The following is a 26964-nucleotide window of genomic DNA, read 5'->3' as shown; positions in this document are numbered from 1 at the left end:
TGTGGCAATTTTTATAACTAATACAAAAATGGCCAAGCTAATAAAACTTTTATTTTATTCAAAAACCATAAATTTTTAAAATTTTCTAAAAAGTCGTATAATTTTGGTAGTTTCTTAGTTAAAGACATTACATTTGACGAGATTGCTATTCTTAGCCAGTTTATTAACTGTTTCAATTTTCAAAACTATACGACCAAAAAGACGAATTTTATGAAATTTGTATTTCTCAGAAGAACCAAAAATGTCCAAAAAGTCATATAGTTTTGGCAGTTTCTAAGCTAGAGACTTGAAATTTGGAGAAATCACTGCTCTTGGGTAGTCTATTAAAGGTGCCAACTCTCAAAACAATTCGACAAAATAGACGAAGTGTGCAGAATTTTAATTTTTCAGAGAAACCAAAAATTTTCGAAATGTTTTATATAGTCGTATAACTTCGGTAATTTCCAAGGTAGACATGAAATTTAAAGAGAATTCTACTTTTGGCTGATCTATTAACAGTGTCAATTTCAAAACGATATGACAAAATAGACGAATTTTAATTTTTAAATTTCCCAAAAGTCGTATAATTTTCTTAATTTCTAAGCTAGAGACGTAAAATTTGGAGAGATTACTACTCTTGGCTATTTGATTAATGGTGCTAATTCTCAAAACTATCCACGAAGTTTATAGATTTTTTTAGAAAAAACAAAAATTTCCAAAATTTTATATACAGGGTCTATCAGAACTGGCGGACCAAAATCATCCCATGGATAAATGATCTTCTGCAGATAAAGAGAAAATTGTTTAAAAAAATCCATTCTTGTTGGCTTTTAAAATAAGAACGGTTTTAATTGACCAATCGTGTTGTAGATGTAAAATTACCTTAAAACATATATTTTTTACCATAGAAACCTATTTAATTGTTGCAAAAAATAATTGACTGTTATGTCATAACAAAGTATTTCTGACAATTAGACAGTCATTCCAAACGTTGATTTGTGGTTTCATTGTATTTAATAATTAATTATGTTTACCCCGGAAGAATATTTTGATATGGTCTTGTTGTATGGAGAGTGTAATCGCAGTGCAACAGCTACTATCCAGCAATACGCACTTCGTTTTCCAAATAGGGAACAGCCTAGCCGAAATGTTATTTTAAGATTAGTACAGAGAGGAAGAGAATCTGGTAATTTAAAAGTATGCAGAAGGGAGGTTGGGGGTGCCCCAAGAACTGCGAGAACCGTGGACAACGAGGAAGCGGTTATTGAGATTTTTGAAGAGGAACCTGAAACGAGCATTAGTATTGTGGCCAGAAATCTTGAAATGTCCACCTCTTCTGTTCAACGTATTCTTAAAGACGAACGAATGCACCCATTTCATTATACTAAAGTGCAATGTCTTACGCCGAAAGAGTATCCTCTAAGAGTGGAGTTTTGTACTTGGCTTCTGCGGGAACATGAAGCAAATGAGAACTTCGTCAAAAGCATATTGTTTACAGACGAATCTTGCTTTCAAAAAGATGGATTTTTCAATCAAAGAAATTTTCATGTTTGGGGGCGAGATAATCCGCACGTCTTCAGGCAAAGTAATCCCCAGCAAAGATTTTCTGTCAATCTTTGGGCTGGAATTTTTGGGAACGCCATAGTAAATTGTTTTGAGAACAAGTTATACGCAATTATAAAACATCACATTCTTTCAGGTTGGCCCGTACGAATTTCCCGCCAGACTCAACGGCCAAATTTATACAAATTTTTTAGTTGATGATTTGGACATGCTGCTAGACAATATTCCTCTACAAAGATTAAGAAATGTTGACATTAACAATATTTGGTTCCAACATGATGGATGCCCAGCACATTTTGCAAATGTAACTAGGAACCATTTAGATGTTAGATTTCCTAATGCATGGATAGGCCGCGGAGGCCCAAGACGTTGGCCTCCCAGGTCGCCAGACCTTACGCCCTTAGATTTTTTCCTTTGGGGACACGTCAAGAATTTGGTGTACCGAAATATGCCTGAAAATATTAACGTGTTAAGAAACCGCATTCAAGAAGCATTTGCTTCAATAACAGCTGAAATGGTCAGTAATGCTAGGGCAAGTCTACTGAGAAGAGCTGCTCTGTGCATTCAAGTGGAAGGAAGAAATTTTGAACATTTACTTTAAAAACTATTTACCTATTTTTTCAAATTTATACCGCTAATTCATTCATTTTTGTTATTTCTGTATTCATTTACTAATCTGTTTTTCGGATTCTGTTAATTTTAAAGTTTGAGTTTATTATTTCATTTTGTTGGTCTTAAAATAAACTTGTCAATTTTTATGAGAAGACGTCACCTAAAAAATTACGTCAGTGTAACAACAATGCAAAAATATTTAAGATGCATCCATAGTTACAAATAAAGCAGGAAAAGCTAATTTTCAGGTAACTTAACATCAGCAACACGATTGGTTAGTTTAAATTGTTCATTTTCTGATCACTATTAAAGATGGATTTTTTTAAACATTTTTCCAATTATTCCCAGAAGATTGTGAATACATCGTTTCATTTTGGTCCGCTAGTTCTGATAGACCCTGTATATATTTTTATATATTTTATAATTTCAGGAATTTCTAGGCTAGAGACATGAAATCTGAAGAGATTACTACTTTGGGTGGTCTATTATTACCTGTGTCGATTCTCACAAGTATACAACAAAAATGGCGAAATGTATAAAATTTTGAATTTTTAGAAGAACCAAAAATTTCTAATAAGTCGTATAATTTTGGTAATTTTTAAGTTAAAGACGTGAAATTTGGGGACACTGCTTCTCCTGACTTGTCTATTAACAGTGCTAATTCTCAAAACAATTTGACAAAAAAAGCGAAGTTTAAAGAATTTTTATTTTTTAGAAAAACCAAAAATTTTCAAAATGTTCTATATAGTCGTATAATTTTGGTAATTTCTAAGCTAGAAACATAAATTTTAAAGAGATTACTACTCTTGGAGAGTCTATTATTTGTGCCAATTCTCAAAAGTATACGACAAAAATCTATTGTCTATAAAAGTCTATAAAATTTTCGATTCTTAGAAGAACCAAAAATTTCCAAAAAGTTGTTTAATTTTGCTAATTTCTAAGCCAGAGACGTGAAATTTGGAGAGATTACTTTTGGTTAGACCATTATTAACTGTGCTATTTCTCAAAACTGTATGACAAAGACGAAGTTTATAAATTTTTATTTGTTAGAACCAAAAATTTCTGAAAATTTTCTATAAAGTTGTATAATTTTGGTAATTTCTTAGCTACAGTGATGAAATTTGAAGGTATGACTACTTTTGGCTTGTCTAATAAACGGTGCTAAGTCTCAAAAAAGCCGTTTTTGAAATTTTCATTTCCCTAAAGAACCAACATTTCCCAAAATTTCAAATGAATCTTTTCTATCTGCCAGTTGTAAATAATAAACTCAGATTATGACAATCAAAACAATAATACAAAAGACGAATAAAAAAGAAGAAAAGAAGAGAGGCCCCGTGGGAACCACCTGTCAAATATTTCATTCCCTTTGTTCCTATCGTTTGAATCCGACCCGAATTATCATAACTCTTAAACTGAATAATTAAACCTTTGTTTAGTGCACGCTAATTCGCCCGTCATAACAATCAGTCACGCAACAAAGTATCGACTAGATTCCTAGAAAGAGAAGGAAAATAGGTTTTCATTTCTCAACAGGTATACATAGAGAAAGATCAATTTTAATGTGAATCTAGTTGGCCAGGTTCGTGTAAACGTGTCTTTACTCGACAAACAAACAACAAACGATTATTTCCAGACGTCAATGGACATCGAGCACTCGCCAACTAGATTCGTTTTTCAATAGGCTCCAGCTCTGGCTATTTCCACGTCGCAGAAAACCTCCGCATCCTGCGGAAATGCGAGCTGTCCCTGAGGTTATCGTCCCTGGGTCGTCTCCCTTCACAATTCCACTGATACTTCCATTAAGGGATGTTGCGTGGGCGTCCCGAGTTCGTGACAAAACAATCTCATCCCTCATCCACCTGTACGACACGAAATGTCCCCTCGCTGTTTATATACAGGGTCCGGCAACACTTGTGTCCACCCCCAAAATCGTCTTTAATTTTAAAGATAATATTTTGAAAATTTGAGTACGCTCGCAGTTGACAAAGCTCTAAAAGCTGACGCAAAAATTTGTTTTTTATCACTGATAGTTTTGGCGTCGCGACGCCTTAAAAATGTAATTTTTAATTAATTGTGAGGGTTTGTGACATCAACCCCTAATTTAATTTTTTTTCAATATAAATGTGTTAAATATATCTCAGTTGTTATTTTAGATTCAATGCAAATTGTCTTCAAAATTTGAGAAAAAAATGCTGTTTTATCAAGTTAGTTTCCAATTTCATTACGTCAAAATTGGGAACTACGTTTACACCCATCTGTCAACATCTTGTGTCACAAATGACATCTATCTTTTGGCTCGCTTTAGATTGTAACAAAAGTCTTACTTGGTGAAACTGTGGCTTTGTCGATGTTAATTAACTATTTCTGGTGTCCATAAAGTGCAACATGGCCGTGTTAATCAAAATTAACCTTTATAAGAGTGAATGAAGTGACTTGTGAAATTTTGGTGTAAACGTAGTTTGCCGCTGCGCTGTCAGAATTTTGAAAACTAACTTGATAAAACAGAGTTTTTTTCGCAAATTTTAAACACAATTTGCATTAGATTTAAAATAAAAACTCAGATATTTGTGTCACAGTTATGTTGAAAAAAAAGGAATTCGCGAATATTTCCGCAAAAACTCAAAAATCGCTAAAAATTATACTTCTTAGGCGTCGCGACGCCAACCAAACTGTGATAAAAAACAAATTCTTATGTCAGTTTCTAGAGCTTTGTCAACTATGAGCGTATGCAAATTTTCAAAATTGTAACTTTAAAATTAAAGACGATTTTGGGGGTGGACACAAGTGTTGCCGGACCCTGTATAAACGTGCCATCCGTCGATGGTCTATGTTTGTCTTGTTGCGGTTCGTGTCGAGACACGGAGGCTGAGATAGATGGCTCGTGTTGCGTCATTTCCGGAAATTTGACCGTGAAAGTAGCAAAAGGATCGTAAATATGAATAGATTTGGTTTATGGAGGCGGCAGCTTCGTTTACACGTGTCGGAAAGGTTTATGGGTGCTGGGAGGAGGGTCGCGTGGGCGTTGTGAGAAAGCGTGCATTAATAGACGCATTAATCAACGATTTTGGGGGTGTCTAAACTAAATTTATATAATACCCGATCTAGAAGGTCAAGTTTGTGGTATCGCTTTATAACCGACTTTAAATAAAAATGATGTATTAATACACCCCATTAATCAACGATTTTAAATTAGACAATCTACACATTTGGGTTTTATGGAGACTGCAGCTTTATTCACACTCGTCGGGAAAGTTTGCGGGCGCTGGGAGAAATATCACGTGGGTGTTGTGAGGAATCGTGTATTAATGGGCACGTTAATCAACGATTTTAACGCTGTAAGAACTAATTTTGGACAATGCTCAATTGGAAAATAAAATTCCTGGAATTCGTTTTTAAGTCGAGTTTGAGTAAAATCATGCGTTAATGAATGATTTTATATTAGACAATCAATAGATTTGGAGACTGCAGCTTCATTTACACTCGGCGGGGAAGTTTGTGGGCGCTGGAAGGAACATCAAGTAGGTGTTGTGAGAAATCGTGCATTAACGGACTTATTAATCAACGATTTTTTACGGCTGTTAACCAAATGTCAAAACTAAATTTGGATAATATCAGAGTTGGTATGAACCTAATCGAGTTTAAATAAAATGTATGCTTTAATATACCCAATTAATCCACGATTTTAAATTAAACAATAGACAGTTTTGTTTTATTTGAAAGCTGCAGCTTTGTTTTCACATGTCGAGGATGTTTGAGGGTACTGGGAGGAGAATTATCTAGGCGTGGTTAGAAATCGTGGATTAAGGGATTTATTAATAAACTATTTTAAGGGTGTCAACTAAATTTGAAGAATCTCTGAATTGGAAGCTTAGATTGGTGAAACTGTTTGTTAATTGAGTTTTGAGTAAAAATTATACATTAGTACACCTTATTAATCAACCATTTTAGGTCAGAAAGTGAATAGACTTGGTTTATGCGGAGGCTACAACTTCGTCGTCAACTGTGGTGAGAAATCACAATACAGTGGTGTATTAATGGACGCATTAATCAACGATTTTATGGGTCGTTTCTTTATTGGAGTTTTATTTAAAAACCGTGCAATAATACACCTTATTAATCAACGATTTTAGATTAGAAATTGAATATATTTGGTTTTTACGGAGGCGGCTGTTTTTTTACCCGTCCTGGGATGTTTGCGGGTGCTGGTAGGTAAAGCAAGGAAGTGTGGTTAGAAATCGTGCTGTAATGGACCCATTAACCAACGATTTTAAGGGTGGCAATTAAATGTCAAAACTAAATTTTGATATTGTCAGAATTAGATGGTGAAACTGATGGAATTGTTTTGAATTTGATGTTAAAATCATACAATAAAACATTTCATTAATCAACGATTTTAAATTTGACAGGTTAAGATTTTAAATTAAACAGGTTAAGTTTATGGAGGCGGTAGCTTCATTTACTCGTATTGGGGATATCTATGGGTGCTGGAAGGAGAAACATACAGGCGTAGTGAGAAATCGTCCATTAATGTGTAAATTAATCAATGATTTTAAGGGGGTCAACAAAATGTCAAAACTAACTTTGGAGAGTGTTAAAATTAGAACCTTAAAATCGTAGAATTGTTTTTTAATTGAGTTTGAGTAAAATCATCCTTTAATTCATGTCATTAATCGACTATTTTAGGTTAGTGTATAGATTTGATTTATGTGGAGTCTGCAACTGTGTTTACGTAGCCGTGGTGAGAAATTGTACATTAATCAACGATTTTAAGGGTGTTATTTAAACGTCGTTTCTTAAGATTTTATGTAAAAATCATGCATTAAAACACTTTATTAATCTACGATTTAAAAGCGTCGACTAAATGTTAAATTGGAAAATGTCAGAATTAGATGGTGAAATGTGTAGAATAGTCCCTTAATCGACTTTTATGTAAAAATCATGCATTAATACATCCGAATTATCAACCATTTTGAATTAGACAATGAATAGATTTGGTTCATATGGAGACGTCAGCTTCGATTACACGTGTCGGGGATGTTTATGAGTGCGGGAAGGAGAAACATGTTGGCGTGGTGAAAAATCGTGCATTTATGGGCGCATTAATCAATGATTTTATGGGTGTTAACTAAATGTCAAAACTAAATTTGGACAATGTCAGAATTTGAATGTGAAATTAGTGGTATTTTTAAATCGAGTTTAAGTAAAAATTATGCATTAGCACATCCGATTAATCGACGATTTTAAATTAGAGAATGAAAATAATTGGTTTATATGGAGACGGCAGTTTTTTAACACGTATCGGGAATTATATTGAGTGCTGCAAGAAGGAGCACGTGGGGTGGTGAGACATTGGGTATTAATTGACTCATTAATCAACGATTTTAAGGGTGTCAACTGTCGAAACTAAATTTGAACAATGCCAGAATAAAACGGAGAAATTGTCCGAATTTAAGGAAAAAAAATCGTTTATTAATACACCCAATTAATGAATGATTTTAAAATTGGCAACTAAAGATCGAATTTGTACACCCGGCCGCTCTTTGACACTTGAAATTCAGCGCTGCCAACACGTAAAATGCACGGCCTACTAAACCCCCATCCATCGATTATCTTAAATGTCACCCGCTTGGTTAACACTCCATGTCATTTGTCCAAATATGACACCACAATAGTCGGCTTAGGGCGTCTTCCCTTTTCAGGGATGCCAACCTAATTGATCCCCCATCAAGACAACGGTTTTATTGTTCACAGTTTAAAATTTTCGTGTCGCCGAGTCCATCGAACTCTCGTATGAATTGCGGTCTCACCTGAGGATAGCCACGGTAATTTCAAGGTCGCCGCATGTTATTTTCGCGAAAATGTCGTAATGTTCTGATTCTATCGTTTTTGCTGTTGCATGAATCACGCGAACATGTCGTTCATATTTTTTGAGGCATAATTGGATTCCAATTTATGCTTATCCGACTGTACTTTATGTTTTATGCTTATTTTAATTACAGTTTTCTGTTTTTTTTTGCAGGTGAGTGACCGTGGGGGACCAAATATGACGAGAAATCGATTTATTGCTATTTTTAGTGAGTATAAAATCATGTTTCTAAATCAACAAAGGTCGGTACCGCGTGATGCGAACTAATGATAAATCAATATACCAAGTGATCGTATGAAATTTGTGATCAGAGGTTGCCGTGGCAAGCGAAACAGTGACAATTGATACATTTGTCGACTTTCGGCGGTCTTTTGTTTTCCACGGCACACCTGATTAATATGGGGTGGCCACTGTATATGCAGATTTCGCCCCCCTCTCCGTGCGTTAATGAAAGCGGCAGATAACTTCGTTTCAGGACTTGGAAATTTGTTAACACCTCGTCTTTTGTTAACTTATTAGGAACGGTAATTGACGCAGAATGCAGAGATTGAACGTTGTTAACACGTCGCCACCGTTAATTAAGCGGTTTTTAATGTGTCGTTAATTTTACGTTTACGGCGCACTTAATACCTCGTTATTTTGATTGGCCGTTTGTTTCTATGAATTTTTTGTACTTTTTTATGTAATTAAGTGGACGCGTGGCACGAGAATGTGAAGTTTAGTTGTTTTTTTTTTGTTGGGAGCGTCGTGGCGTCGGTTGACGTCTCGCCGCCGTAAAATTCGAGCAAAGGGTTGTTAATGTTGCTTGGGGGTCTGTGGTCGTAAATTTTAATAAGGGATTTGGTTATTTTTTTGCGTGCAATCTTCTGATGGTTTGTGGCGACACCTTGCGGTGAACGGCGCGATTGGTGAGTTATGCAGAGTAATAAATTATTTATCTAGTCGGCTGGTGCTTTGTGAACGTATGTCTGAACGTTAATAAGTCAAATAAATGACAGATGTTAGGCAACGACAGGTATCAAGACATACGTTTATAGAGTACCAGCCAACTAGATTAATAATTTATTTTGTCGCTCTGTGCAGTTATTTTAGACTTTAGATTCTTTAGATTCTTTAGATTCTTTAGATTCTTTAGATTCTTTAGATTCCTTAGATTCCTTAGATTCCTTAGATTCCTTAGATTCCTTAGATTCCTTAGATTCCTTAGATTCCTTAGATTCCTTAGATTCCTTAGATTCCTTAGATTCTTTAGATTCTTTAGATTCTTTAGATTCTTTAGATTCTTTAGATTCTTTAGATTCTTTAGATTCTTTAGATTCTTTAGATTCTTTAGATTCTTTAGGACTATTTAGACTCTTTCGACTTTTTCGACTTTTTAGACTCTTTAGACTCTTTAGACTCTTTACACTTTTTAGACTCTTTAGACTCTTTAGACTCTTTAGACTCTTTAGACTTTTTAGACTCTTTAGACTCTTTAGACTTTTTACACTCTTTAGACTCTTTACACTCTTTAGACTCTTTAGACTCTATAGGTTCTTTAGATTCTTTAGATTCTTTAGATTCTTTAGATTCTTTAGATTCTTTAGATTCTTTAGATTCTTTAGATTCTTTAGATTCTTTAGATTCTTTAGATTCTTTAGATTCTTTAGATTCTTTAGATTCTTTAGATTCTTTAGATTCTTTAGATTCTTTAGATTCTTTAGATTCTTTAGATTCTTTAGATTCTTTAGATTCTTTAGATTCTTTAGATTCTTTAGATTCTTTAGATTCTTTAGATTCTTTAGATTCTTTAGATTCTTTAGATTCTTTAGATTCTTTAGATTCTTTAGATTCTTTAGATTTGTTTAGGCTTGTTCAGGTCAAGTCAGGTTTCTTTAAGTTTATTCAGGTCAGATTCTTCAGATTTTTCAGATTCTTCAGATTCTTCAGATTCTTCAGATTCTTCAGATTCTTCAGATTCTTCAGATTCTTCAGATTCTTCAGATTCTTCAGATTCTTCAGATTCTTCAGATTCTTCAGATTCTTCAGATTTTTCAGATTCTTCAGATTCTTCAAATTCTTCAGATTCTTCAAATTGTTCTGATTCTTTAGATTCTTCAATTACACATTGATACATTTTCCGATTTTCTTGAAATTCCAGGATTGGACTCTTGGTTGTTGGGCCCGAATTTTATTTTTGTTTAAATCTGAGATGTCTTTTAAGAGCTTTTTAATTTTTTTAGTATTTTGTATAAATCTTAAAACTTGAGTAGAAATGGTTGTGACGTAATACTAAAAAATCAGACCCGTATTAGGAAAATTTGGAAAATTTGTACTTTATGTCGGTTTGACCAAAACTTCGTAAAATAGAAACCAAGTGATACTGAAAATGTAGAAAAAATTGGAACAAGCTGTAAAATTACAGGACCGTACTAGAAAATTTATGCTCAATTATTAAATTTCGCCTATTTTGCTAAATTTTGTATTTTCGAGCATTTATTCTTTGTGAAGTTTATTAAAAAATGCAAGAACCATTTTTGGAAAAACCAAAAATTTTAGACTTTTTGCCAAATTTTGAATTTGCGCAATTGTCACTAGAGATGTGTAGACAAAAATTTTGGGCTATGCTAAAGCGATATTGTGAATCTTTTAATTTAACCGTGCATAAGGTTTGTTAAAAATTCCAGGACTGGATTCGAACGTATTGTAGCCCGGTAATTTTTTTTAAATATCACGTGTAGATCGTTCGGAATGGCTCAAATTACGACTATTTCTGGAGACTTGTTTAATTGTTTTATACTGTCAGAGACTTCTGAGTTTATTTACAGCGATTTTAGAAAACAGGACCGTATGCTGAAAATTTTAATAATTCTCAATGTCATTGGAAACGCTAGAATTCCTGACCTTTAGATTCCTGTCGATCCTCAGATTTGTTTGAATTTTCCGTTTGTTTTTTTAAGACGTTTAATACGACTCGGCTCGCGTCGAAGCCTCAAAATAAAAAAAACATCTCAAACTTTTGTCCAACTTTTTGATGAGAAACTAATTACTCGTCTCGCTGCCGCTCGTCTCGACATAATTCAACTTTTGAAATCCCCGACAGCGAAAGTCTCGGGCTTTGTCTCCACGCCAAAGACATCCCCCAGAACAACCAACCAAACCATAAAAATCCCCAGAATCTCGTTAAATTTTATCGTTAAAAGAACCGCGCCAAGTCCTTTCTTTTCCTCGCGTCGCGACGTCTCGCCACCCCGAAATCCCCAACATTAATTACGATTTTCCAAGGGCCCAACTTTTAATAAACGACCAATACAGTTTGACCAACTTCAAAGAAAACCGCCCCACTTGCCCCACATTTAATTCTCGCATTGTCAGCAACAGGCGGAAACTTTTCCGAGGCTTCCCTACATGAAAGCGCAGTTTAAACGACCTGCGGTTCTTAAGAGGATTCGACAGCGGCGTCGACTTCCAATTTGCACTTTCGCTCCAATGTAATGACTTTTCCTGGTCCAACTAGGAAGCGCAACGATTGAATTCATCTCCGGCCCGCTAATGTACGGATGGTTCGTTTCTGGAATAATAATCTCGCTCTGGAATGACTAATCCGGACTAAATTAAGACGCGCTGACCCACAGTCAGTTGGCTAATCCACTGTTCTAAAATTAATTAATTTCGGTCTGATTTCGTATTCGGTCGGAAAATTGCTTTTCGAGAAGTTCGAGAGAAATAATTTATTAGTTTGTTGGCCGGCGCCGGATTTATCGATTAGAAAGTGTTTTGAGAGATTATTGGAAGTGCCTAATCGAGGCGTGCTGTGGCCACCTTGATCAATTGTTTAGATAGGCAACGTTGGTTGCCTAGGCGAGGCGGGCTGCGGCGGTTTCGCCACCGCCCGATAGATGGCGCCACGATGAGTCACGTATTGTTGGTTGCCTAAGTAAGCTGAACCCGATAGATGGCGCCCCTTCACATTTCATCCGTCGGTTGTGAGAGGGCGCTGCCTTCACTGACCCACAGTCGATGGTGTCGTAACCTGACGCTAGATGGCGCTGAATTAAATACCAATAATAATAATTTTAATGCAATAAATGGGCAAAAACGCGCAAATTTTGCAACCGTTGCGTAACACTTCTTCTGCGGTTTCGGTTCAAGGAAACAATTCCAGTTACGCACCGCTTGAGAAGAAAACTCCGCGCGCGCTTTTTACATAACTCGCATTTATTGTGTTTACTTTCTCATTCATAGCGCGGCGAGCTCAAATCTCCAATTCAAATGGAGATTTTCGAACGATTTCAATTAGTGGGGTCGCGGTGGTCAACGTGCGCCATCTGCCATTTGACACCGAGCGACACTTTTCAAAATAATCTCATTACTTCCGCTGGTGTGGTTCGCGCTTTTCATTAAGCTGCGGGGATTTTTTTTCTTTATGTCGAACTGTACTGTATGATGTAAGAATCCGTCGCAACCCCCTCTGACGTTTGGGGTGATTGAAAACGACACGGTAGGAAAACTTGTTTGTAAAAAGCCCCGCGGGCATAAAATGTGAAGAGTTTGGCGTAGTCGCGAGCTTTTGTGGCGGGATTGAAGGGAGTTCGGGCGATGCATGGAAATGAGGTTTTGCATGTTTGAGTTGAATTTTGCGATTTTTATGTTGGCAGGCGGTGTTATAAGGTCTGCGGAAATTTTGGTTTTGTTATGTCAATGTAAGCTCATGTTAACTCTCAATTTTCGTATTTCTTCAACTTACGTTTTTATTCAAGGAGTTTTTTTATTATCATCAACTCTCAATTCTGTGTAAACTGTTCAACTGTCTTACGAGTGCTACGAGTTATATTGCGTACAATAATTGCCTCGTTTTCGACTGTTTTTCTAGTTTATCAACGATAACTCTTAAAAACTCCTAAACTTTTGTAATATTGTTAACACAAACTCCCAAATTTAAACTGCATGTTTACTTCAACATTAACTCTTAAATTGGTATTAACTAGTCTAATGTTAAGCCAGAGGCGTTAATTTTGTCAACACAAACACAGTGTTTGCTTTTTGAGAGTTAACTCTCAGTTTCATATAAACCTCTCCTCCTCCGTGAGGTTTGTCAACAGTAGCTCTTAATTTATTTTTGAAGAAGAAATTTTAGCAAACTTTTTTATGAGTTTCGATTATGTTAAGACCTTTCTTTAAACTGTTTGATCAACTTGTTTATTTTTTGGGAGTTAAGTTTTTCTATGCCAACTCTTAAGTTATTATAATTTGTATAATTTTTAATTTTTTTTTGAGTTTATTTTGCCAATAATAACTTTCAACTCTCAATTTAATAAGAGAACCGCTTCAACCAAGACCGCCAGGAGTTTTTTTTTTTCAACATTAACTCTAAATTTTATGTGAACTGTTCAATTGTTATTACTCGAATTCATCACCATAGTTGCCTCAATTTACGTTGTTGACTATATTTTTTGAGTTTGTCAACGATAACTCTTAAAAACTCTTAAACTTTTATAAAATTGTCAACACAAACTCTAAAATTGAAACTTCATAATATTTACTTCAATATTAACTCTTAAATTTTTATAAGCTAATCAAATGTTAAGCTAGAGAAATTAATTTTGTCAATACAAACTTTTCTACTTAACTCAGTGTTTGCTTTTTGAGAGTTATCGGCATTAACTCTCAGTTTTATATAAGCTACCTCTTCTCCGTAGAGTTTGTTAACAATAACTCTTAATTTCTTCTTAACTTTTTGCGAAGAAAATTTGGCTAACTTTTGTTTTTTTTTGTACGAGTTTATTGTTTCAGCATTAACTCCCAATATTGTATTAACTGTTCAGCTGTTTTTGCAATCACGGTTTGACAGCTTTTTGTGGTTTAAGCTAGCTAAATTTATCAACATTAACTCGTCAACTTACTCTTTAGATTATTAATATTTTAAGAGCTTTCTTTAAACTGTTTAGCCAACTTGTTTATTTTTTGCAGTTAGCTTTTTCTGTGGTAACTCTTAACTTATAATTTGCATAATTTTAGATTTTGCTAATTTGTTCACCTCTCTTTTGTTAACAATTCTAGTTATATTTATCTTAACTTCTTAACTTATGCTTTTGATTCCTCTACTGAGTATTTTTAGGAGTTGAGAACTCTTTATAATTTGTTTTTTGAGAGTTTATTTTGTGATTATTAACTTGCAATTTGCTAACTCTGTTTTTTGCAAGCGTGGCGGGCTGATTTATTTAATTAATAAAGACCTCCAAAAGTTTTTTTTTATCAACTAACTCTCAATATCGTGTAATCTGTCTATTTGAGTTAATTGTGTTGAATTTATCACTCAATGCAACCTTCCCGATTATGGCCTCCGAGGGTTTTTTCTCAACATTAACTCCCAATTTTATGTGAACTGTTCAACTGTTTTTTTGGAGTTTATAAACAATAACTCTTAGAAATTTCTAAACCTGTAAGCAAAACTCGATACAAACTCACATCTAACTCACTTTTTGTTTTTTGGGAGTTTACTGCGTCACCATTAACTCCTAATGTCGTATTACTGCGCAACTGTTTTTTTGCGAGCGCAAAAAATTAATGTAATTAAAATTAATTAGTCAACGGTTAACATAGTCAACTTGTGTCTTGGAGAAATTTTGGGAGTTAAATATTTTGATAAACTCCCAATTTGTTAGAATCTGTTCAGTTTCAATTTGTGAACAGCACTCGTTAAATTTATCAACATTTGCTCTTCATTTACTCTTCAACTGTAACTGTTATTGACCAGTTTCACCAACTTAACTATATTTTGGGAGTTAACTTTGTTGCTGCTAACTCTTAAATTATTTATAATTTTTTTAACTCATCAATTAACTCGTCCAATTTAGGGTTTTAAGAGTTAATTTTGTTAAAATTAATTTCAGTCTGCTATTTGCGGCTTTTGCGAGCGCAGTGAGCCAACTTCATTGAGACAACCGCCTCATCCAACGCCTTTGGGAATTTTGTATGAACTCAATTTTGGGTGAACTATTCAATCGTTTTTATGAGTACATTGAGTTTTATTCATCACCATAGTTGTCTCAACTCACGTCTTTGACTGTTTTTTTGGAATTTATCAACAATAACTCTTCAAATTTTTTTGGGAGTTAACTTTTTAACATTAACTTTTTAGATTTAATTAATTTCTTAGAATCTGTTTACGTTTTTTTTGTTAACAAAGCTAGCTAACGTCAACTCTTCAACTTACCTTTCTTCTGATTGCTTCAGTGAGAGTTTTTTAAAAACTAACTCTTATATTTTTTATAATTTGTTGTAAACAAAACTTGCCAAAATAAAAGACGCTATAGAGTATATAGATGACAACATTGTGATCTGCTTGTTGGGAGAAGATGTACATATCATTTTAGCACGGAATTAAATATTTGATCTCGATTAAAGATTTAATTTATCATCAGTAAACGGAGCCAACATCTCGACACATCTTCTGCAACACTGAAGAATTAACGAGTCTCCTGAGTCCTCTTAATAACAACATCATAAAATTTCAATCCAAACGCGTGTATCTTTGCAACCGGTTTAAAAAACTCTTACAAAGTGTGATTAACTGCGAACCGATCCCAAACCGATCGACTTGGCGCCCAATTTAGCCCGAAATTTATGTCTCCTCCGAACACCTGGAAACGCGTTTTTTCCTCCCTGCAAGATTCGCTCCTAACCCCCTTCCGGCAATATTAAATTCGCACAATACAACGTTAATTGCATGAAAATAACGGGCTTCGTGTATGTAATTGGTGCTAAATTTTCGTCAATAGTGCCCCGAGGTGCCACTCTACCTGTTGTATATTTATGAAAATTGAACTCGTAAATTACGATTGTATGAAAACGTTTAGGGTCGCTAAAATGGGAAGCTGCTTTATTACAACGAGTGCTACAATCTGTCGCGACGAGTTAAGAGAAAATCAAACCCCAATTTATGCACCCCAGGGTGAGTCATCACCACCCTCGTAATTACAGATAAGCAGCGAAATTTTTGGCGGCCCCCTCAGTCAAACACACCTTTACAATTGTCAAGTACGATGTTTACAAAGAAGCAGTCAAGTTGGCGTCTCCATTCCAACCATCAAAACGAGAATATAAAAACAGTATAGTATATTACGCATCGAGGATGAAAAAACCGCCGTTATAACCCGAGCGTGAAAGTCGCGCGGGTGGATGTACCTCTTAGGAGACTCACTTTCAATTGTCTTTCCACCCTTTCTGGAGTCAGTTAATAAGCACCGGATCCCCGACACGTGTTGCCCGCGGGGTGAAATAAAGCACCAAGAGAGACGGTCTGTGTGGGGGGCGTTCAAACAATGCGAATCAATCCGAAACTCTCCAGACAAAGTTGTTCTTGGCGTAATTTGTGCAGTCACTAATCGGGAATGAACTTTCGAGGGATTAAGTCGGCGGTGGTTTATTACAAAACGATTTTGTCGTCTGTACTTGAAATGTAGAATCTAAGTGAAGACAAGTTGGAAGTTGGGGATCAATATCAAACGGTTTTAAGAGAGAATGGAGTTGACTGGGTGAATGCGAAAAATTACAGTTGAGACTTAATGTTAAAGGAATCATTTCTCAAAAAATCACGGAAACTACAATATTAAGAGTTAATATTGGTACAGTAAACTCTCAAATTAAATTGGGAGTTTTATATTTCCGAAATTAGCAAATTTTGATGTATTAAGTTACGCAATAAGGAGTTAATGTTAATAAAGTTAATATTGAGAGTTAATGATGTCACCGTAAATTAAAAAAAAAACAGAACTAAATGAAGTTGAACAATTGAAATTAATGAAATTTAAGTCAATGTCAAAAAATTTACTCCCAAAATATTCTTCCAAGTCTTCTTTACATTCTAGAAAAGTTTGGTGCTTCCGTTTCTCTTCAAGTTTTTTATTTTTTTTAGGTTCTTTTTCTTCAATTCTTTGTTATCTCGTTTTGAGTTCCTCTTTACAAATCTTCAAATTTTTCGATGTTTTAATTTTTACAAAAATTTTTGATTATTATTGAGAATTTCTCGGAATTCAAACGATTCTTTGAGTTCTTGCGATTCTTCTTTTCTGGAGTTCTATCTTTGAGATTATTTGCATTTTTTTAGGATTACTACAATTGGCTTTTTCTGTTTGTATTCTTCACTTTCTTTGGTTTCTTTTTTTCAGATTCGTTCGTTTCTACAGATTTTTTATATTGCTTTGTACTAAGTTAATTTTTTCTTTGAATTGCACAAAATTTTCATATTTTTCGGGTTCTCTTTAATTCTTATTCTTCTTTTTGTTTTTTTATTCAAATATATATTTTGTTATATATGATTGTTTGTTTTTTTTCGATTTCTTTTTCTCAGGTTTGTCTTTTTTTTCAGATTTTATAAATGGATTTATCCTGCTTTCTAAGTAAGTTTCTTCTTTGAATTCCACAAAACTTGTATATTTTTCGGACTTGCTAAAGACTTCTTTCTTCCGTCTTTAATTTCCTCTTCTCAGATTTGTTCGTTTCTTCAAACTTTTAGATAGATTCGCACTTTCCAAGTGATTTTCTTGTTTAAATTCCACAAAATTTTCACTTTCTTCGGATTCTTTCTTATCTTTTTATTTTTATTTTTGTTTGCCTTTTTCTTCAAATACTACGGATTCGTGCGTGTTAAATGGTTTTTTTCTTCCCATATGGGTTTGTATTCTTCATTTTCTTTGACTTTTTCTTTTAAGATTCCTCCATTGTTTCAGATTTTTTAGATGGAATCCTACTGCTTTTTGAGCGAGTTTCTTCTTTAAATTTCCAAAAAAATGTATTTTTTTCGGATTGTCTCTTTTTTATTCTTCTTTTTCTTCAAATTCGTCGGATAAATGACTAAATGACTTCTTACTTCAGATTATCTGTTTGTATTCTACACTGTCTTCAATCTCCTCTTCTCAGATTCGTCCGTTACTTAAAACTTTTTAGATTGGTAATTTCTAAGTGATTTTTTTCTTTAAATTCCACAAAATTTTCACTTTCTTCGAATTCTCTCTTATCTTTTTTATTCTTCTTTTTGTTTGTCTGTTTCTTCAAATATTTCGGATTTGTGCTAAATGACTTTTTTCTTTAGATCAAGGATTTGGATTCTTCACTTTCTTTGATTTTCTCTTCGAAGATTTATCTATTCTTTCAGATTTTTTAGATGGAATTGTACTGCTTTTTAAGTGAGTTTTTTCTTTACATTCCACAAAATTTGTATATTCTTCGTATTCTCTCTTTTTTTATTCATCATTCAAATTCGTCGAATTGATGCAAAATGACCTCTTTCTTCTAATTATCTGTTTGTACTCTTCACTGCCTTTAATTTCCTCTTTTTAGATTCGTCAGTTTCTTCAAACTTTTTAAAATGAATTTCTTTTTTAAATTCCACAAAATTTCTGCTTTCTTCGGATTCTTTTTATTTTTTTTTGTTATACCTACTTTTTGTTTTTCTTTTTTTTAAATACTTCGGATTTGTGTTAAATGGCTTCTTTCTTCACATTCTCTGATTTCTTTTTCTTCAATTTTTTGTTTCTACATATTTTTAGATGGATTCGAACTGTACTGTAAGCGATTTTTTTTAATCTAATGAAATTTTAATATTTTTTGAATTATCTTTTTATTCTCTTGTTCTTCTTTTTATTTTTCTTTTTGTTCAAATAGTTCGAAGACCTGCTAGTCTTTGTAATAGTTTTTCAGGCTTCACATTTTTTCTATTATTTGGCATTTTCTTTTTTATTTCTTTAGCTTGTTTTAAATGTTGCTTTCAAATTTCTTCAAATTCAAATATATATTTTATTTTCTATTTTAATGCTCTTCTAGATCCTTTCTTTTTCTTAAAATGTCTTTCAATGCGTTTCGATTTTTGTATTGTTTTGTTAGCTTCTTTTTTCTCTCTTTTTTTGCGGTTCTTTTGTTTTTATCTTTCTCCTTTCTTTATATTCTTCTAAATCTCTAGATCTTAGAGAAGTTTTGCTTTTTTTGAAATTTCATTTAATTCTGTTTTTAGCCTCTGGGCATGGTTCACTTTTATCATGTTTCCTTAATTACGTCTTCTCGCTTCTTCATTATGAGAAAAGAGTGCGAAATCTTCACTCTCCATCCCCAATCGGGCGCCATTCCGTCCTCTTCCCAGTTAATAAACCACCTTCGATCAACGTAAATTTTTCGAAACCGGTTGCAAACGATACACGAGTTTGTATTGAAATTTTATGATGTTGTTATTGCAGCGTGTATCTAGTGCACTCACGAGACGCTGGTAAAGGTCCAGGTTGCATTCGGACCCCTCAATTCCAATTTAGAAAACAAGAGGGGACATCCATCAAGTGGATTTACCGGTCGGACTTTTTCTTGACCATTTTTTTCGCCGTCACAATGACCGGTGGTCAGATAAGACGATTCTGAGGTTTCGGTTGACCAACAACCGGTGCAATGCCTCCAGGGCCCAATTTAAAAATTCAAAAAATTGCCACTATTGTCCTTAAGGTTGATTGTTGCGATTGGCGATTACAGAGCTCTAACTTATCGGCTTCGCAATTTTCCCTTTGTCAAAGGTGTTTTTGCACAAAGTCGTCGTTTTTTTGCAAGATGGGGGTAATTTCACGCTCTCATTACACGTTTCAACCGTTTTCTTGGTTGAATTAGAGTTTCTACCGGTTGACCAACGCGTCTTGTCACAATGCGTTGATATTTATGAGACATGTAGCTATTGTAGACGCACCGCAAATGGTCACATTTAAAACGTTGGCAGCATTGTCTCGACTGATTTATTGAAGCAGTGGAACGTATGAAATTTTCAGCGGTAATTACCTTAGCCATGACGATTCCTGGGCGAAAGAGCGTGAAAAAGGTACAGAGATGGGACGGTGTTGACGTAAGTCGTTTATTGATTGTGTGTGTGTGTGGAGATGATGACAAAAGATTGAGTCATCGGGCGGTGATAAGCATCGGGGTGCCTATGCGATTTGGGGGGTGTAATTATGGGATCGGGTTTCCTGAGTCATCAGATTGACGGCCAGTTTGGGCTTATCTGAAGTGGGTAGATAAGCGTGAAGCGGTGGCGGCCACAGATAACCATGAGACTTTAAGGGTGGTTTCATTATCTGAGTTGGACACGGAAATAATAAGATCATAAAGAATATAGATAAATAAAAAAATATGAAAAAAAAAAAAAAGAAAATGAACACAGGAAAGAAGAAGTTGAAGAATTTAAAGAGAATACTAAAATCCGAAGATCTAAAATAATATAAAAAGAGGAGAAAGTAAAAGGCTTTAAAAAAAATGAAATAAATCGGATGAACTGGATTAATTTGAAAGGAGAAAATACGAAGAAAACGAAGAATGGAAACAGATAAATTCGGAGAAAGAGTCTCGAAAATAGATGCTAAGCGTCTGAAGAAGTTGAATATAAAACAGAAAATCCAAACGAAAAATTTGAAGTAAAGGAAGGATCTAAAAAAACCATTAAAACTGAGTTTAAAGCAGAATTTAAACAATCTATGGAAAGAATTCGAGAAAATACAATGAATCTCTAAAATTTAAATGAAGTTAAAGAGTTAAGAAGAATATAAACAGAAAATCTGAAGAAAGAAACCATTTTGCACCCGCAATAAACGGGTTTCTTTAAGAACTTGGATGATTTCGTGCAGATTTCTACTGTTTTCTTGCAATTCAGCTGTTGCATTTTGATAAAAATAGGTGTTTTTGTAGATTTCGAGCTCTTCTTTGCAAGTCCAAGCCAGAAAACGGCGAGAATCAGCGACGAATCGTCGTTTAGCATCAAAATAAGCGAATTTCTTTAAGAATTTTGATGATTTCGTGCAGATTTCTGCGGATTTCTTACAATTGAGCCGTTGAATCTTCATAAAAAGTGGTGGTTTTGTAGATTTTGAGCTTTTCTTTGCAAATCCAAGCTAGAAATTCGAAGTATTTGAAGAAAAGGACAAACAAAAAGAAGAATAAATAAGATAAGAGAGAATCCGTGGAAAGTAAAAATTTTGTGGAATTTAAAAGAGAACTTCACTTAGAAAGTACGAATCTACCTAAAAAGTTTGAGGAAACGAACGAATCTGAGTAGAGGAAATTAAAGACAGTGAAGAATACAAACAGGTAACAGGAAGAAAGAGATTATTTTGCATGAATCCGACAAATTTGAAGGAAAAGAAGAATAAAGAAAGAGAGAGTTCGAAGAATTCACAAATTTTGTGGAATTTAATGAAGAAACTCACTTGAAAAGCAGTATAAATCCATTTATAAAATAAGGAAAAACGGACAAATCTGAGAAAAGGAAATCGAAGAAAACAATCGGATGATAGAAGCCAAATTAGGTCGAATCCAAAATATATATTTAAAGGAAAAAACAAAAAGAAGAATACGAAATAATGAGAGAATCCGAAGAAAATGACAAAATTGTGGAATTTAAAGAAGAAATTTTTTTAGAAAGCAGTACAAATTTATTTTTAAAAAACTAAAAAAAAACGACGAATCTGAGAATGGAAAATCAAAGGAAATGTAGAATACAAATTGATATTCGAAAGAAAGAAGTCATTTGCAAGAATCCGAAGTATTTAAAGAAATAGACAAACCGATAAAAGAATAAAAAAAAATAAAGTAATATTATAATTTTTTGGAATTCAAAGAAGAAATTGTCTTAGAAACCAATATGAACCCTTCTAAAAAATCTGAAAAAATGGACGAATTTAAGAGGGGGAAATCAAAGAAAGTCAAGAATACAGACAATCGGACTAAAAAATCTATTTAGTATTTGAAGGAATAGAAAAATAAATAAAAAAATAAAGAGAACTTGAAAAATATGAATATTTTATGGAACTTAAAGAAGTAGTACGAATCTGTCTAAAAATATGAAAAAACGGATGCATCTGAGCACAGGAAATCAAAGAAAGCGAAGAATACAAACAGATAAAACGAAGCCATTTAGCTCGAAGTTGAAAGAATAAAAAAATAAGGAGAGAATCCGATTAATATAAACATTTTGTGGGATTTAAAGAAGAACATCACTTGAAGAGCAACACGAATTTGTCCAAAAAAATATGAAGAAACGGACGAATTTGAGAAGAGGAAATTAAAAAAAATGAAGAATACAAACAAATAACTGCAAGAAAGAAGCCGTTCAGCGGAAATCCGAAATAAGAATAGATAATATTGTGAGAGTTCAGAGAATATAAAAATTGTGTAGTATTTAAAGAAGTGATTGACTTAAATAAATACGAAACAATCTAAAAAATAATAAGAAAAATAAGGAATACAAACAGAAAATTTGAAGAAAGACCATTTATATTTTCCCAAAGAAAATCCTGGAAAAGATGCGTAGAATTTGGAGACCTGAAGTATATACAGAAATTACTGATTCAAGCATTAAATAAGAGTTAAACAAACTTATGAAGAAAATCCGAAGAAATCCAAAAGATTTACAAAGAATCTTTAACAAAAAATTTGAAAAATCTGCATTTAAAGATTCTAGAAAAAAAATTCGAGCATTCCAATGTGCAAGAATGTAGAGAGGACTGCGAATCTAAAATGACCATCAGATAATAAAGAAATTTAAGAATTGCTAAAGAATCTTGCAGAAGCATAAAAGGTTCGAAGAGTCAAAAGAACCCACTGAACCAAAAAGAGAATTTGAAAAATACATATGTTTGCTACTTGTATGTTCTCAAATAGAAATTCGTTTTAGGAACCACTAAAAATCTGATGAATTTGAAGAACTTGAAGAATCCGAAGACAGAATCTGAAGGTATTTTTAAGAACCTCCAGAAATTGACTGAAATAGAGAAGTCGAAGATTCTGGAAACTTGTCAAGAATCCAAAAATCTGAAGAATGCTAAGTAAAAGTAAAACAAAAAAATGCTTAATCTAAAGAAGATAAAGAATGTGTGGAATATCTGAAAAGAATCTGAATAATACAAAAAAATTAAGATGTGAATTTCCAAATCACAAGTTGAAAGAACTTAAGGATAGAATTCCAGAAAAGAAGAATTGAGAAAACTCGAAGAATTGGTTGAATTCTGAGAGATTCTTCATAAATTAAAACATTTTGGAAAAATTGAAGAAAAAGACATCAAAGAATTTGACAGATTTGAAGAATCGTATGAGATAATGCAGAAGAAGAACCTAGAATGGGAAAAAACTTGAAGAACTGAATTAGTTTTTTTCACTCTTTTCAGTTCTAAAAAGATTTTTTTCCTTTTTACTTTCTTTTCGTAACTTATTCAAAATCTTGTTTCAAAGTTTTTAATTCTGCGAATTTTTCGTCCGATTTTTATCTTTCAATTTTTTCATTTTTTTATGCTTTAGTTTCTCTTTCTTTGCATTTTTCTAAGTTTTGATTTTGATTTTTGAGTTCTTTTTTTATGTTCTTCAAATTCTTAAAATTCTTCTTAAAATCAAGTTAGTTTTTATCCTCTTTTTATTAGATCAGTATTCCTAATTCTCATCTGAATTCTGCAAAATTTAAAATTCCCTTCGGGTTTGCTTTAATAAAATTTGACACGTTTTTTAGTTTTTGTATTATTTCCTGAATTATCTAATCCGAACCTCGCTAATAATCCGTCCAGGATTTTTATATTTTTATTGCAGAGGTCAAAATTCTGTAGAAAACTAAACATCAATGTTAACGAAATTAGCTCGCATCGCTGACTGTCTAGACAACTTTCCGGAAACGAGCAAAAGCAACTTCTCGCCTAACGAACATCCCTCCTTCAAAAAACTCTCCAAATTTCCATTAACTTGTCAAACAACCCCAATAAAACTACAATCGCGACTTTAAAAGAAGTGCCCTTCGCCCTCCACTAAAATGATTGACGCGAGATTGATTCATTTCAACTTTAATCTCCCAACAATCAATCACTTTTCTATGAAAACTCGACATTTTTATTTAAATTCGTTTGTTTTGACTGTTTCTTTTTCTTCCAGGTGAGTTACAGCGCAGAAACGGGGGAACTGTAATTGAATTCAAGACGGATCGTTGTACGATAAATCATCCTCTGCGATTCTTGTAAGTTTTAATTTGATTTCCATCCGGTTCAAACAAGCAGATAAATTGAAGAACTCGTTCGTTTTGATGGCTTTGACCATTAGAAAACTATTCTGATGTAATTAGAGACATTCTTAAAAGGTAAAATATTGTCGTCTAATGAGCGGTCCTTCGGTTAGGGCCGGTTTAAGGGCTTTGTTCGCACCTGAACTAATAAATAGATAGATTCTAGGAGAGTATTAGCATAGGGATGGGACGGTGGCTAGACGAAGGGAGGTTTTTTTTCAACGACCGGAGCTAACCGGAGCGAATTGAATTTCTCTATTAATGGTTGGCATTCGTGATTCATTAAAGTTCCGGTTGCGATTGGCTTTGGGAAAGAATGGTGTATGTCGTAGCTAACACCAGCGCGGTTTTGACGGGCGAAAACTGACAATTTGGGAGTTTTCGAACAGATATCCGACGGACGTTCAAAATTCATTCATTCAAAATTTTTATTTTTTAAAAAATTGAATTCTATCAAATGTGTAAAAAGAGATGTTGAGAATCTCCCAAGGATATTTAAAAAAAAAGAGGAACTGTAATGAAGAAATAGTACGAAACTCCGAAGAATTTAACGATAAAAGGTAGAAGATAAATTGAAGCATACAAAGAATTTGAAGAATCTGACAGAAGCGGAGGTTTCGAAGAATCGAAAAAGCAAAACTAACGAGAAAAGCTAGAAGTACTGAAGTGTGTAGAGAATTTGAAGATTTTGAGAAATCTCATGAGAGAATGTGAAGAATGTAAAGAGAAAATCCGACGATAGAGGCCAAAGGAAGATAGGTGCAAAAAACGTCTTCGAGAGTCAGAAGACGAGAAAGATTAATCCAAAATGAAGAATGAGCTTAAAAGAGAATCCGGAATCCGGAAAATATGCTTGAAACTTGTGGACTTTCAAGAAGAAATGGACATAGAAATCACCAAGAATTAGAAGAATTTAAAGGACCTAAAGGATCTGAGAAACTGTAGTGACGAGAAGAAGAAATTAACGATTAAAGTTACAAGATAGATTGAAGCGTAAAACGAATTTAAAGAATATGACGAGGATTTCGAAGAAATTGAAGAATCTAAAGAAAAAAAACGACAATGGAGAATAGGAGCATAAAATGTCTTCCAAGACTCAAAAGATCTAAAACAGGAAACGAAAATGCAGAATGAGCTCTAGAGAGAATCTGAAATATAAGTTTGAAACTTGTGGTCTTTCATGAAGAATTGTACATTAGAACTCACCAAGAATTTGAAGAATTGGATGAACTGAAAGAATCTGAAGAACTGTAATGAAGAAATACTACGAAAATCCAAAGAATTTAACGATAAAAAGTAGAAGATAAAATGAAGCATACAGAGAATTTGAAGAATCCGACAAAGAATCGGAAATTTTAAAGAATTGAAAAAGCAAATATAACGAGAAAAGCTAGAAGAAGTACTGAAGTGTATAAAGAATTTGAAGAATTGGAGAAATCTGACGAGACAATTTGAAGAATTTGAAGAATCTAAAGAGAAAATCCGACGATTTCTAAAGGAAGATATGTGCATAAATCGTTCTGAAGAGACAGAAGACGCGAAAGAAGAATCCAAAATGAAGAATGAGATTTAAAAAAAAAAACGGAAAAAAAGTTTGAAACTTGTGGAGTTTTAAGAAGAAATGGACATGGAAATCACCAAAAATTAGAAGAATTTGAAGGACCTAAAGGATCTGAGAAACTGTATTGAAGAAACTACGAAAATTTTAAGAAATTGAGGAATCTAAAGAAAAAACAACGACGATAGAGGTCAATGGGCCAACAGGATCATAAAATGTCTTCAAGACTCACAAGATCCAAAACAGGAATTGAAAATGAAGATTGAGCTCTAGAGAAAATCTGAAATATAAGTTTGAAACTTGTGGTCTTTCAAGAAGAATTGTACGTTAAAATCACCAAGAATTTGAAGAATTAGAAGAACTGAAAGAATCTGAAGAACTGCAATGAAGAAATACTACGAAAATCCAAAGAATCTAACTTTAAAAGTTAGAAAATAGATTAAAGCATACGAAGAATTTGGAGAATCTGATGAGGAATCCGAAGATTTTGAAGAATTTACAGAGAGAATTTGACGATAAAGCTAGAAGACAGAATAAAGGCTTCATGAAATTTGAGGATTTAAAAAATTTCACGAAAGAAGTTGAAAATTTGACCGCATTTGAAGAAAATCTCACTATAGAAGCCAGAGGAGGATAAACAAAAAAAGCAGCGGATTTGATGAATACAATGTGAAGAACCGAAAAAAAAGAAATTCCGAGCGCCGAAAGAGCGAACTTAATAAACGTTTAAAAAAGATAAGAATCTGAATTAAATTAATAAGAGACAAATAGCCCTTCAGTGGCACAAAATTGCGTTAATGCAGTTGCTAAGGTAGCATTAGTTTGATTGGAGTTGCTAAGGCGCAATTCTTATTTGCACTGTCTCAATTCAACATGAAATCGAACCTAAAGACACTTGAAAGAAGCAAAAATATCTAAAAAAAAATTTGGAATAGATATTAAGAAAAATTTGTAGAAATTTGAAGAGTCCATCAAGTCGACAAGAAAACTCAAAAATTCAAAGGACTTGAAGATTCTAAAGGGGAAATCCAACGATAATCCAAATTGGATTGAAACAATTTTTGGACAATTTGAAGAATTTTGGAACAGAAGCAGGAGAGCTAATATAAAATAGACCCTAAACAGCTAGAAGACACTGAAGAAAAATTTGGGAATGGGAAAATGAAGACCATGGAATTCAAGAAATTGGAAGCCAGAATGGAAACAGAGATTTTGAAGAATTTCAAAAATCAATTTAAATTATTTAAGATCATGAACTAAAGCATCCAAAAAGAAGAAGGAAGGGGTGATGAATTTGTATAAACTGAAGGAAAAATGCGATGAATTTGAAGGATAGAAGAGGTTCCC

The 26964-nt window shown here is 33.6% G+C and overlaps 1 protein-coding gene across 1 annotated transcript in view; it reads left to right on the top strand.

The window, feature by feature from the left end:
* Positions 1-24490, top strand: part of LOC148176617 (centaurin-gamma-1A-like) — a 51238-nt gene extending 26748 nt beyond the window's left edge. The window contains exon 2 of the mRNA XM_088033738.1: positions 23933-24490. Within this exon, the coding sequence (XP_087889864.1) occupies positions 23933-24018 (86 nt within the window). The 3' untranslated portion in view covers positions 24019-24490. The remainder of the gene's footprint in view (positions 1-23932) is intronic.
* The last annotated feature ends 2474 nt before the right edge of the window (positions 24491-26964 follow it).

The sequence above is a fragment of the Gnatocerus cornutus genome, chromosome 4, assembly GCF_029298725.1.
Source record: "Gnatocerus cornutus isolate USDA-ARS CGAHR chromosome 4, icGnaCorn1.1, whole genome shotgun sequence".
Lineage (NCBI taxonomy): Eukaryota > Metazoa > Arthropoda > Insecta > Coleoptera > Tenebrionidae > Gnatocerus > Gnatocerus cornutus.
Note: the sequence above shows the minus strand (reverse complement) of the source record. Positions and strands in the feature narration are given on the sequence as shown.